General features: G+C 38.5%; 1 protein-coding gene and 1 non-coding gene across 2 annotated transcripts in view; one reads left to right on the top strand and one right to left on the bottom strand.

Moving 5' to 3' along the window:
- Nucleotides 1-12,202, bottom strand: part of fanci (FA complementation group I) — a 17,237-nt gene extending 5,035 nt beyond the window's left edge. Inside the window, exons 1-26 of the mRNA XM_036575887.1 lie at nt 11,758-12,202; nt 10,296-10,415; nt 9,568-9,640; nt 9,350-9,480; nt 8,992-9,145; nt 8,833-8,890; nt 7,875-7,916; nt 7,547-7,670; nt 7,299-7,384; nt 7,068-7,200; nt 6,280-6,360; nt 5,347-5,483; nt 4,921-5,101; nt 4,738-4,825; nt 4,498-4,628; nt 4,184-4,254; nt 3,625-3,739; nt 3,341-3,463; nt 2,751-2,819; nt 2,498-2,599; nt 2,155-2,337; nt 1,922-2,043; nt 1,639-1,800; nt 879-1,058; nt 260-426; nt 71-150 (exon numbers count right to left, since the gene is read on the bottom strand). Coding sequence (XP_036431780.1) covers nt 71-150; nt 260-426; nt 879-1,058; nt 1,639-1,800; nt 1,922-2,043; nt 2,155-2,337; nt 2,498-2,599; nt 2,751-2,819; nt 3,341-3,463; nt 3,625-3,739; nt 4,184-4,254; nt 4,498-4,628; nt 4,738-4,825; nt 4,921-5,101; nt 5,347-5,483; nt 6,280-6,360; nt 7,068-7,200; nt 7,299-7,384; nt 7,547-7,670; nt 7,875-7,916; nt 8,833-8,890; nt 8,992-9,145; nt 9,350-9,480; nt 9,568-9,640; nt 10,296-10,388 — 2,886 coding nt within the window. The 5' untranslated portion in view covers nt 10,389-10,415; nt 11,758-12,202. The remainder of the gene's footprint in view (nt 1-70; nt 151-259; nt 427-878; nt 1,059-1,638; nt 1,801-1,921; nt 2,044-2,154; nt 2,338-2,497; nt 2,600-2,750; nt 2,820-3,340; nt 3,464-3,624; nt 3,740-4,183; nt 4,255-4,497; nt 4,629-4,737; nt 4,826-4,920; nt 5,102-5,346; nt 5,484-6,279; nt 6,361-7,067; nt 7,201-7,298; nt 7,385-7,546; nt 7,671-7,874; nt 7,917-8,832; nt 8,891-8,991; nt 9,146-9,349; nt 9,481-9,567; nt 9,641-10,295; nt 10,416-11,757) is intronic.
- trnar-acg lies at nt 12,007-12,079 on the top strand. Its single transcript has one exon. It is a non-coding gene; the product is annotated as a tRNA-Arg (tRNA).

The following is a 12,202-nucleotide window of genomic DNA, read 5'->3' as shown; positions in this document are numbered from 1 at the left end:
ATCTCTTACAAAGCTATATAAAAGCACAATCAGAGCTGTGCAGTGTGGTTTAGAAATAAATAAGCTCTACCTGAAACTGACGGATGTAGAAGGCAGTCTTTTCAGTCAGGTTGGCCTTTTCAGCTTCTCCCTCCATCTCCCCTGAAACATCTGAAAGGAAGAGAGAGACACTTCAATTGCTGATGCTGCAGAAAACAGAGTATTAAGAGCTTGAATAACACCATGGAACAAGCCCTCAGTCAGTCCATGAGTGACCCACCGAGAGAGCAGAGGAAACTGGCCACTTGGGTGGGGTATTGCTGTAGCACTGTACTGAAGATGCGCAACAAGCCCTCCAGACACAGCAGAGACATGCTCTGACTCTTCTCCTTCTTCCCAGCATCCTCCACAGCTGATGGAATATTAGTGTACCGCCACATAAGCACACTGAGGGGAGAGAAGATCACATTAATCTTCAGAAGTCACAGTTATCCCAGCAATAACTAAGACATTTGACATTATTTGACAATAATTATTCACGACATGTAACTCGGTGAAACAAAGGGAAAAATTTCTAAACTTTAAATTGGTACCATATTTTGTGTCCATAAGTACATAAGGAGACATTCAAAAATGATCTGGCATATTAGAGCATTGAAACAAATGGAAAATGCCAGAAATGCAGACTTGAAATGTCTTATACAGAATGTAATTGTGAAATTAACTTTGTAATAATAATTAAATAATGATGTAAGTAAAACAGAACTTACAGCAAAACAACAATAAAAAGGAAAACTAATTAAAACGGCATGTTTGTAAAAACATGGACATCAGAATATGAAGTGATCCTGAATTCTTGCATAAAAAGGCTAATTTGGAACAGTATAGAACAGAAAGACCTGGTGATGTTGCAAAGGTAGTGAAAGGTCTTATCAGGATTTTGACCCTCTGGCCCGTCCGTGTGGCCCGTCTCCTCCAGCTGCTGAACCTTCTGCAGTGCCACGCTCACAATGTAGCGCATAAACTCCCCACTGGAGCGCAGCACTGACAGGCTCTCCTCATGACTCTGAGCACTGTCTCTGAACAAAACACACACATTCTCTACTCCATTAAGAGCCACCGCTCAACAAAAATAGATAATAAAGCTCCAATATTTGGTAACTCTGGTAAATATAAAAGTAATAGTTTTATGAAAATAAAAAAAGCACAATTTTCTTCACACCACAAATGTAGTTGATCAGAAAGATGTTTGGTGTCTGAAGTTAAATTCTTCAGACACCGTTTTGTGCCGTTTTTGCTCTGGTGTAGCTATTAGCTTATACCCCACAAATGGACAAAAGTAAAAGAGGAATTAATTGACTGCTACTACTGTTTTAGCGACTGCAAAAAACATAAGCAAGTTCATTTGAGATAATAATTCAACATGGCTTGAGGAAAGTGATGATTTAGGCAGAGTCTGCACAAGCCTATTTAGTAGGCTATTACCGTCACTTACTTTGCTACATTAGGCTTGTAGCTTCTGTGAAAAACTAAAGAAGCAAACGTGGCTAAACCAAACATGTTTTGGTTGATCAACTTAATTTGGAGTAATTGTGTAAATTAGATTTTTTTGTTTTTATACATATAAAAACAAGCGGTATATGTCTAGTATTCACCTACCGGAAGAGAGCAGTGAGAAGGGTAGACACGAATCCCAAAGAGAGCAGACTACGTGGGGTTTTGCTGGCGGGTGTCCGGCCCTTTCCTGACTTCTCCCTCAGGATGTCAGCCAACTTGTGGTAACAATTAAAGAGCTCCAGTACCTCCTGAAACCGGTTCTTACTGCATAACAAACACATAGACACCTCTAAGTAATAACAGTCACTCATGAGTATACATCGAAAAATCAAGACAGCACTAGAAACTCCCATGATAACTTCTGAACACAAACAGATCATATCACCTGTAGTTGCCTATAATGAAGTTGTATTCCATGAGAACTTCATAAATTCCCATCACAAGCACAGCATAGATACTGTTCTTCACCCCAACACTGGATGCCATCGAGAACTCAGCAGATTTATCCTGTAAGACATAGTTTGCTGTGAACTGCCAGTTTTCCCACATATGGAATGTTCAAGCTTTCCTTTAAAAAAAAAAATCTTTTAGCTTTTCTGAACTCATCTCGATGCTTACCAGCTCAAAGTCCTCTAGCTCACTTTTGATCATTCGTCTAGTTACACTGTCCAGGATTGTATAGAGTTCATCCTGGAACCCTCCTTCATCATCCTCATCTTCATCATCAGTACCACCTCCAGTGGTCTCATTTACACTCTGGTGCCACAGCAGGCAGTGGACTGTACAGGAAAATAAATGACCCTGAAGGAGAAAGGGAAAAAACAAGAGGGAGCCAGGAATGAAGACAATCTTCATCAATCCACACTCTACAAAGTATTAAAACAGACTTGAAGACTCTTCTTCATATCTACAGGAGGATCACTGATTTTTCCCAATGGTCACAGAGCAGATGGTACAGTACCAGAGGTTCCTGGAGGAAGATTTGGTCTCCCTGTGCAGTTATGCATGACTCCAGCTTCACAGGAGGCAGGAGATCCTGCTCTGGTTCATAGTATCGTCTCAGCTGGATGAAAGATACAGATACACACAAAAAAGTGACATCAGCCGTCAAAGAGTATGGTATATCAAATAAAAGCTTGCAAGTGGCCAAAACAGTGTTGTGTCCAAGCTCTTTTAGATTCTAGGTCGTACAGCACACAAACATACCCACTAACCTGTGACAGGAGAGTATGCATGATGGAACTTGCCAACTGGGAGTTGCGTCTGAGAACGTCATGAAAACCCTTTAAATAAATAAATAAATAAATAAATTCCAAAACTAACACCAACAATGACAACGACAAAATGGCAGCACCGATGTAGGAATTTTTTATGTATATAACTGTCAATGTTTATTCATATACATATTTATAAAGTGTAGAAAATGGTACTAAATCCACTGGGATTAGACAACTGGAACACTTATTTGTAGAGTAAAATTCAGTAAAATTTATAAAAATGCAGAAATTCTAGATTAGTAGCCCAGTGTCCCATGTCAAATGTTTTGCTTTTTCAGAGTACAAAACAAATACATATACAAATACATTACATTAAACAAAAACGATGTGACTAATATCATTGTGCAACCCTAAATAATTAGTCATAATACCACAATTATTATTACAACACAGCTGCTTAGAGTAAAATGACAATTGCACACAATGCAAGGAAACCACCAGTTCAAAATGAGAAATGAGCACCTCCTGTCCAAAGCTTAATGCAGGGAGGAGGGAGAATAAGAGGAGGTATAGGAGAGGAATCTGACCTCATAGAGCATGAGGCGCACATCCGCCTGCTGACCAAGGCAGCGGCGAAGGCTGCTCAGGATCTCCAAACAGAAAGCTTCATTAGCAGCAGAGTTATAGCGCAAGTGAACATCTGCCTGGACCTGAGACAAAGTACACCATTCATACACACTCACTAATCAAGCTTCCAGAACGTAACTGTTTTTGTCAAGAAGCACATTTGTACATTCAATATACACAGTATGCACCAGGAGTTTCAACTGCAATGTAGATGATAAATGTTAATAAGTGGCAGGTCTGTCACCTGGCTAGAGGTCAGTGCCTGGCTGCACTGACTCGAGGCTAGACTCCCCAAGACTCTGAAGTTCTTCAGCAGCAAAAGAAAGCCAGCCACAGCTGATTTCCGTCCATCTAATTGACTACACACAGAGCAAAATCAGCCGTAGGTATTATTTAGGCATCAGAAAATACATGAAGGGCAATAATCTTAACAATTGCTTTTCTAAGTAGGGGAATGACCAATGAGGCTATAGTTGGTATGAAACCAGAAACAGTGCACATTACTTTTGCTTTCTGACAGCACAGAAATCACTATTTGAATGTTTAGTTAAAAAAAAAAAGACATCCAACAGCTGCTAGTGAAAGGTAAAACAATGCATCAATTCCACCCGGCAGAAGTATATATGTTACAGCATATCAACATGAACTTATGAGCACTGTCTGGTTACAGGAGGGTACATGCAGTTTCCTGGTTGTTATACAAACTGCATCTAACTGTTGGAATAAAAGGAGTAATCAAAAGGGGAATCTGAATCTTTAATGCCTTTTTTCCCCATACCTATAGAACAAGGTATTTTTCATACCTGGAGAACATGGCTTTTCTCAGCACCAGGATCAGAGCATCTTTTAAAGCCATGCTGACTTTGAGCAGGGGCTGAAGAAAGAAAACAGCAGAAAGAGGACTTAATAAGCGTAGCGCTTAGCAAAGGGGTCTACAGCAGATGGCAGTCTGAGCTTATTTACAAAACCAATGAAGCCCATGGGAAAACCAAATAACTGCTGTCACACTCCAAAGCTGCTTTTACCTTGATAAGACCATCCATTCAGAAGAAAAAATACTAATTTTAAAGTGAATATATGAGTGGAGTTGCTGATCTGTATGGTGTGATGTGATTACCTGAACAGCTTTGAGAAGTCCCTGCACAGTGCTAAGAGGCAGGAAGGATAGCTGATCAAAGGTTTCTGTCACTTTTGATGAGGACTCCAGGAGGATCATAGGAGCAGACAAGACAATGTTGGAAAGAAGCTCTGGACCAAGAGAAAGATGGATTAAAAAAATAAGAGATGAAGAAATAATATAACATAAAAAGAAGGTATAGGTAGATAATCACAAAAACATTGATTCTGGATCCCATACCAATGAAATGGGTGACTGGCGAAGCTGTCTTAGTAACCAGTCGATTCAGGACCTGCTCCAGGATTTCACCTCTGATTGGCTCATGTAGCTGGGAAAAATGGCCTTTTAAATAAAATCTTTACAATAACATACAAAGCTTACCAGCAAAAGAAGATGCTGAAGAACAAGTTTTTGATAGTTTACCTTGAAGCTCTCCTGGAGAACTTGTCCACCAAGTCGACATGCAAGCTGGGAGGGGGTTTTAGCTGTAGTAGTTGGGGCTTCAGTGCTCTTTCCAAAAGGTCCTGCTTTTGGTCCAAAGGAGTCCATGAGGATAAAGCCTAACTGTACTAGGCTCTGTGTGACATGGTCCCAGCCAAACACACTGCAAAATGACCAAAACATAACTCAAACTACAACAACAGCACACAAAACACACTGCCATAATGGTACAAAGGTAATTTGTTTGAACAACAACAAAGTACTAAAATGTCAAAAAGGTAAAAGTAAAGTTCCCGAGTCTGAGACCAAACCGAAGCCTAAAATCAGAATCCAGAAATGCATCACCAGCAACCAGGTTAATGACATTCTAGATTTCTGATGTTAGATTTTTACTGTGCTTGTGCCAACCTGTTTTTGGCCGTGTCTAGAATCATTTGTGAAATACTGTGGCAAGGGGGAAGCAGATCCTGCAGAAACTTAGAACCCTGCTGAACCTGCTCATCCTTGAAATTCTTCGTAATGGCTCCTTTCAGGAACTCAAACACCTGGACAACATCAAAAAGGACAGTAAGACAAGGTGGAGACAAAGAAGGAGGACAGGCTTAGCAAAGCTGCATGTGTTAATGCAGGCTTAATGTAATAATGGTCGTAGCGCCAAGCCTGTTAGAATATTTTCCTTCATAGACATCCAGTCAAAATTTCAATTTATTTTGTTAAGAATTTTAGTGCAGTCTGCTCACTAAGCTCATCCAATTGCTTTTTCTTGAGACTGACAGTTGTAAGCAGGACCATGTCACCAAATATGTGTTTTATTTTCAGGATAATGATTATGGTCATTGACATCATAAGTTTCTTTTTGCATGTTTTCCTACTTTAAAACAATTTTTCCATTACAAATTATATTATCAGCCTAACAATTTGAGTGAAAATAAAATTAAAAAATGTTTACATGAAATTCAGAATTTCCTAGTGTTTTGTGCATCACCCTTTTGCTTTAAGGACAGCTTGCACTTAAGCTGGAATGAACTCTAAATATTTGTGCACAAGCCTCTGATGCACATTGAGCAGATCAAATTGTCTGATCATGAGCTTCGCTAGAAGGAATAAGACTAAAAACAAAATCTGACCTTTTCTGTACACAGACCTTAACATGTTCAATGTCACAAATTTGCTTAAATATGAAGTGTGACCTAAAAACACTGCAGAACCTTCAATATTTCTACTTCATTTTCCTTATCATAACACTCCTTTAAAATTCTAAAACGTTATGTTATTTCCAAGTTTAGAAAGAAATACTGAAGTCGATGAAAGAGATGAAGGAGAAGAGGATAAATATCATACTTGCTCTTCGTAGCGCTGGATACGAGCCACAGAAAGCAGCAGGGCAATACTGAAGGGACACAGAGGCTGACCCTGAGATACCTATAAAGGTAAAAAAAACCAGCTAATTCAGAAAGCAAAGGAAGAGAGAGGGTGAGACAGATTCTCTAAAGTTTGCAGAAGAAAATCAGTTGGGATCAGAAATGTATTCCCAGTAGATCCACGGGCAGAAGTGTAACAAGTAAAACAAAAGACCAATGCTTTCTTTGCTTCTTAAGTAAGAAACAGCACAAAATGTACTTCCAATGGGTTTCCACAAGGCATAGTATGAGATAGAGCAAAACCTCTGATATATTGGCTGATTCAAGGCTTCAACACACATTCTCCAACAATCACCAATCATTACCATCTTGCAGTAAGACTTTTTAAAGCATAGAATGCTTGTGAGTATTTCATCACTTTCCTTCCACTAGAAAGGCATAGTGTATCTTTAGGAGCTATCAAGCCAATAGGTAAATATAGATTCTATGCGGTGAAATTTCCTACTAAAAAATCATTTAATTTTCAAACAGTAAAAGTACTCAATTCACAGAATAACCCAAAGATGTGATCACACTGAGCTGCTGAATGGCCATTTTGAACCTGAATATTCCCTGTGGAAACTTATGGGAGGCCATTTTTGTGCCGTATGTTACTACTATATCGCACAAATAACAAAAAAAAAAACTAAAGAACAAAAAAATAAAACAGAAAAAAAACAACAATCTGAGTCTGAGAGATGGAAAAAACAAGAATGAGAGAGAAAATACCTTGAGGCTTTTTAAGAACTCTCTGCCAAGCTCATGATCAAGGCGAATAGCAAATACAATGTGTAAGATGGTGGTTCCTTCCACATGCCTAAGCTGGTCCTGTGGGATGGTCTGCACCTCAACATCCATACTCCTGACAACATAGCATCATTAATACATTCAGCCTGGGCACAACAGTCTCATCGGCAATTGATTTATTAACTAGACACAGAAAGAAGGGGTCATACTTACTCTCCTTCTTTCTGCTCTTCTTTCTGGCGCACGTCCTGCTCTCGGAAGTACTCAATAATTCCCTCTAACACAAGCTTTTTACATCCCTGCTCAAAGGAGACACAGATTCCTTAATGTAGAAACTCACCATAAACACTGCAACACAGCTCAACAATCATCAGACTTTTCAGTGGCTAAATATATGCACTACATTTGTAACTCTACTGTTATTGTGTTATATGAAGAGAAGACAGGTGGAGTCAGCAGACCTTGGCAGACAGAAGCAACAGCTGGTAGACCAGAGGAGGGATCTCCTGCAGGTCCAGTTTGAGAAACATCCTCAAAATTTTCTCAATCAAAAACTGCAGCTCCTCTGGTGATAAGGGCACATCCCTGAGAGGAAAAAGAAAACATACAGAACCCTCAAGTAATGCTCAATTAAAAAGGGAAGAATTTCCCTAAAGCTGCACAGCACAAAGATCACTGTAAGACAGAAAAATGTGTAACACATTGAAAACATACTGTGCATCACACTTAAAACAAATTAAAAAGTTAACATGACCATAACATTTCAGTTAAAAATGGACACTTTCTAACCTGAACATGGTGGTGAGGTGGATCACACACTGTGGGTCCCACCTGTAAGGAAAGCACACCAAAGAAGGAACAGGTGAGTAATACATAAAGTAGCTTACGGAAATCATTGTGAAGTTGTATAGGCAATATTATTTTTTTTTAATAGTGCAAAGTTAAACAGATAATTTCATTTCCCCGTTTTTCGGCTGAATTTCCACATTACACTAAAAGCACAACACATGCTAGCTCGGAAGCCTTGATATTTTCACCTGAACATGTTTCAAAGAGTGCAATAAAACTGTACCCTTATAGAATCTCAGCCACAAATAACTATGCCATGACCAGATTTAAGCTAGGGTTCTAGATATAGAAAGCTGTGTGCACTACTTGGAGGTACTGTGTAGGTATTGAATAAGGGTGTAAACAGGGCTGGACTAAATTACAATATTTATCATTATTGTTATAAGTTATGTCACAGTGTCAAAATGTGCATTTCTGAGCATATCATGGATATTGTCACTAATTCTAGAACAGACTAACTGCATGATTCATGACAAAAAAGGCCTGGTTAATTTGATACAGTGCAATGCGGTGTGGATAATGTTCTGTATCATTTGTATAGCTTTTTGAGTATCTTTATTCAAGAAGCTGCTCAGAGTGGAAGTGCTGATCTAGGATCTGTTCCTGTCAGTAAAGTAATAGTAAATAAGAAAGGAATCTGATCCTAGATCAGAACTCCAACTCTGACCAGCTTAGTAAATGCAGGCCCAATTTTTGTTCTTTACTCAGACTCAACTCTAATAGCCTTCAATAATAGCCTAACCCACATTCAAATGATTGGGCCTTTTTTCCTGAAGTCACTTATTATTCTACGGATTTCAAAGCGCTTTTGGCGGCTTGACCTCAGAATAGAAAATCTTATAAAACCTGAAAATCATTACAACCCTAGTATTAAAATAAGCTGTTTTAGAATTATTACCTGCTTGAGCAAAGACTATTGATCAGCTGCTTCTTGTACTCGTCTCCACTTAACTCACCTAAACACGCCATAGAAGAGTCAAGTGGGACAAAACATACACAATGGTCTCTCTATGTACTCACAGAAACAAGTAATTCTGAAGACAAAAAGTGACCTTACCTTTGCCATAGGCTATGGCCTCTGTCGCTGCCAGGGCAGTTAGGATAGTGGGTAAAAGCTCCAATGATTTGCCATTACCCATTTCACCTACTTTAATAGCATCCACAAACAGAGATGCTAACGCTGCCAGCGCAGGGCCAGGCAGAGTGTGTGTCTGTAACACAGACACACAGAATGAACAGAATAGCTAATAAAATAATTCCCCTTTATCTTCTCAGGAGACAGTCAACATTTTATATTTTAACAGATAACAGCAGAAGACAAAAAAAGAAAAGAAAAAGTTAGAACTAAATTTAGATGTGCTGCTACTGTACTGCTAAAGAAATTAATGGTGTTCTGAGCAAACATGCAATCTCACCTCCAACATCAGCAGCCCAATTATGTCTGAAGCCACTTCTGTCTGCAGGTCTCCAGATTCACAGAGGGGAATGCAGTGCTTATACACACACAACCTGCGACTGGCTCCATCTGAACTACTCACCGGGGAGCCTTAAATGAGAAGCACACACAGACAAATGGAGATCAATGTTTAAGATTACTTGGCAAAATCAATACTAAGAGTGTGGTCCAAATTACCTCTGAATATGGCTTTGATCACAGCTGCTGAATCCTTTCCTTTTAGGGCAGCATTTGTGATCAGTGAAGTCAACTGCAAAAGGAGAGAGCTTAAAATGAAAAACTCTCCTAAAATGATTTTGGCGCAAACTTCAACAAAACATTAAACTCTACAAAAGTACTAACTGTGCCTAAAAACAAATCAAAAGAACATAAAATAACATATAATCTAAAAATTGATGTTATAAAATCATCACAAAGTAAGCAAATACTTCACAACATGCTTCCAACAACATTATATTATAGCTATTTGCAAATGTTTTTGGCACCCTTGGTCAAACCGCACATTTGTTGATTTTATAAGTGAAAAGTTAACACATTCTCTACATAGAACACACTTCTGCACATTTTAATGTGCAGTTAATGTTTATTTGATGAATCTAACATATTAATGTTACGTTATGGCATGTTTTACATTTTATGTTTTACTAAACATTTTATGTTTTCCAATATGGTAAACTCAGCAAATAAACAGGAACTGTGCACTAAAAATGCCATATTTAAGTTTTTCTCTGTAAAGAATGTTTTAACATATTTTCACTTCAAATCAATAAAACATTTAATCTGATCAGGGGCATTCAAACTTTCGTATAGGACTGTATTTTTACACCAACTGCCCAGCTTTTCATGGCACTAGCCATAAAGTGTTTATTTGAAGTTAAATCTGTATCTTTTATTACATTACTAACCTGGTCATCAGTCAGAGAAGTGAGGTGATGCTCAAGCTCCTTTATACTTTCTCCCTCAGACAAGGACAGAATCTTGTCAATGGCTGTCTTCATACTGCACACCTATTCAGGTCTGTAAACCTTTAAAAACAGTTGAATTTACATATACAGTACTAAACACCAATTCTGTGGAACAACTTCAAAGAGGTCTATCATTAAAAAACAACTCTCATATGAAGGACATTCTACATTAATAATAGCAGCTTCATGACAACTTAGATAAAATTAAACATTTATTTCACTGTTTATTTTAAACACATATTTCACTGCGAGTATTTTACAATTGACTGACCAGTGAGTAACTAATTTAATGAATTAATCTAACTTACCCTAACCCTGCTGCTGGAGAGTTGCTTAGTATTTGTTTTCAAAGCTCTAGACTCACTGGATCACACACAGATGGTGTCAAGGAAAACTAACAGGCCTAGACCACTTTGTAATGAAATCTGCCTCACAGAGGTGTTGCAAAACAGGTCCCCAAAAAGAGTGATCATCCCATGACACTTGACCAGAAACATGCCACTTTCCCTGATTTTAACAAAGCTTTCTTTTATTTGTGCAATTGACCAGGGTATTCTGAACACTCAGGTATGGACGCTGCAATTTTAACACTCAATTTAACTGGTGAAGAAAACAACTTCTATGATAACGACTCGCTTGTGGAACTGACAACATGAATTTTTAATAATTCAGTGATTAATCGACACATCCAGCTACAAAGCCAAAGAAAAATGAAAATTTTGTTTAAAAAGTGAACATCAGTCAAGCTTTTTCAGGGTGCAACAGGGAGAATAGGGAGGCCTGTGCCCTGATTTGTTTACCTAACAAAACTCCTCCCACAAAGCTGCCATTGATCATAAACCGAGTAATACATTCAAGTATGGATTAGACTAGTTAACTTTTTCTAGTGTCAACTGGACCTAAAGTAGATCAGATAGAAAGTGCCTTTAGATAATATAGTTAGCTGTAACGTTAATGATCCAGACTATAGGTACTACATACCAAAAGTAAATAACAATTTCAAAAATAAAAATAATATCACTTTCCACAGGGCTGTTCTCTATTTCAGCCCTAGATGTCAAGATTATAGGATAAATCCGAAATCTGCTTTAATCTGATCTTTTATACAGAAATGGTAGACGATTTTAAAGTCGCGATTTTACCGATTACACGGCAAAAACTCGTATTATTGTCCATGTCATAGAGGATTATGCAGTTATTTGGAAACAAAAATATGCATTAACCTTAACCTGGTTTATACTGTAACGTTATGTGTATATGTACAAGCTGTTGTTCAGAATAGGTAGCGGTAACGTTAGCAGTACAACTATTTGGTCTTTCGTATTTTTCAAACCGTTCGAGCATCTTAAATACACATAAATGCTATATCGTATGCCTATTTTCTCTGTGACATGAGAATTACCTGTCTGGTGAAGCTGTAAGATGCTTATAGATGTTCCCTACAGTGTAATTTGGTTTGTTCAGTCTCCTCCGGACAAAATAAAACTTGCCCTGTGTGAAAAACTCCCGCCAGTTCAACTGTAATTTTCCTTCCTTTTCCGTAGGATCCCATGGAGCCTCGTGATTGGTCTATTGTTTTAAGCTCCGCCTTCCGTCAGAGTTCATTGGCGATCGTCACACAATTTGACGTCTAAACCACCTATTCGTCATCGGGCCAGTGGCGCAATGGATAACGCGTCTGACTACGGATCAGAAGATTCTAGGTTCGACTCCTGGCTGGCTCGGAATGTTTTTAAAGTTCGGTTCACAGAACCGGTTCTTTTGAACGGCTCGTTCCAAGGAATCGAACATCCGATTCATGTTTCGGGAGCGACTCGTTGTGTGCGCACCAATAAACACCGTCTTGG

This window comes from Colossoma macropomum, unplaced genomic scaffold, assembly GCF_904425465.1.
Source record: "Colossoma macropomum unplaced genomic scaffold, Colossoma_macropomum, whole genome shotgun sequence".
Classification (NCBI taxonomy): domain Eukaryota; kingdom Metazoa; phylum Chordata; class Actinopteri; order Characiformes; family Serrasalmidae; genus Colossoma; species Colossoma macropomum.
Note: the sequence above shows the minus strand (reverse complement) of the source record. Positions and strands in the feature narration are given on the sequence as shown.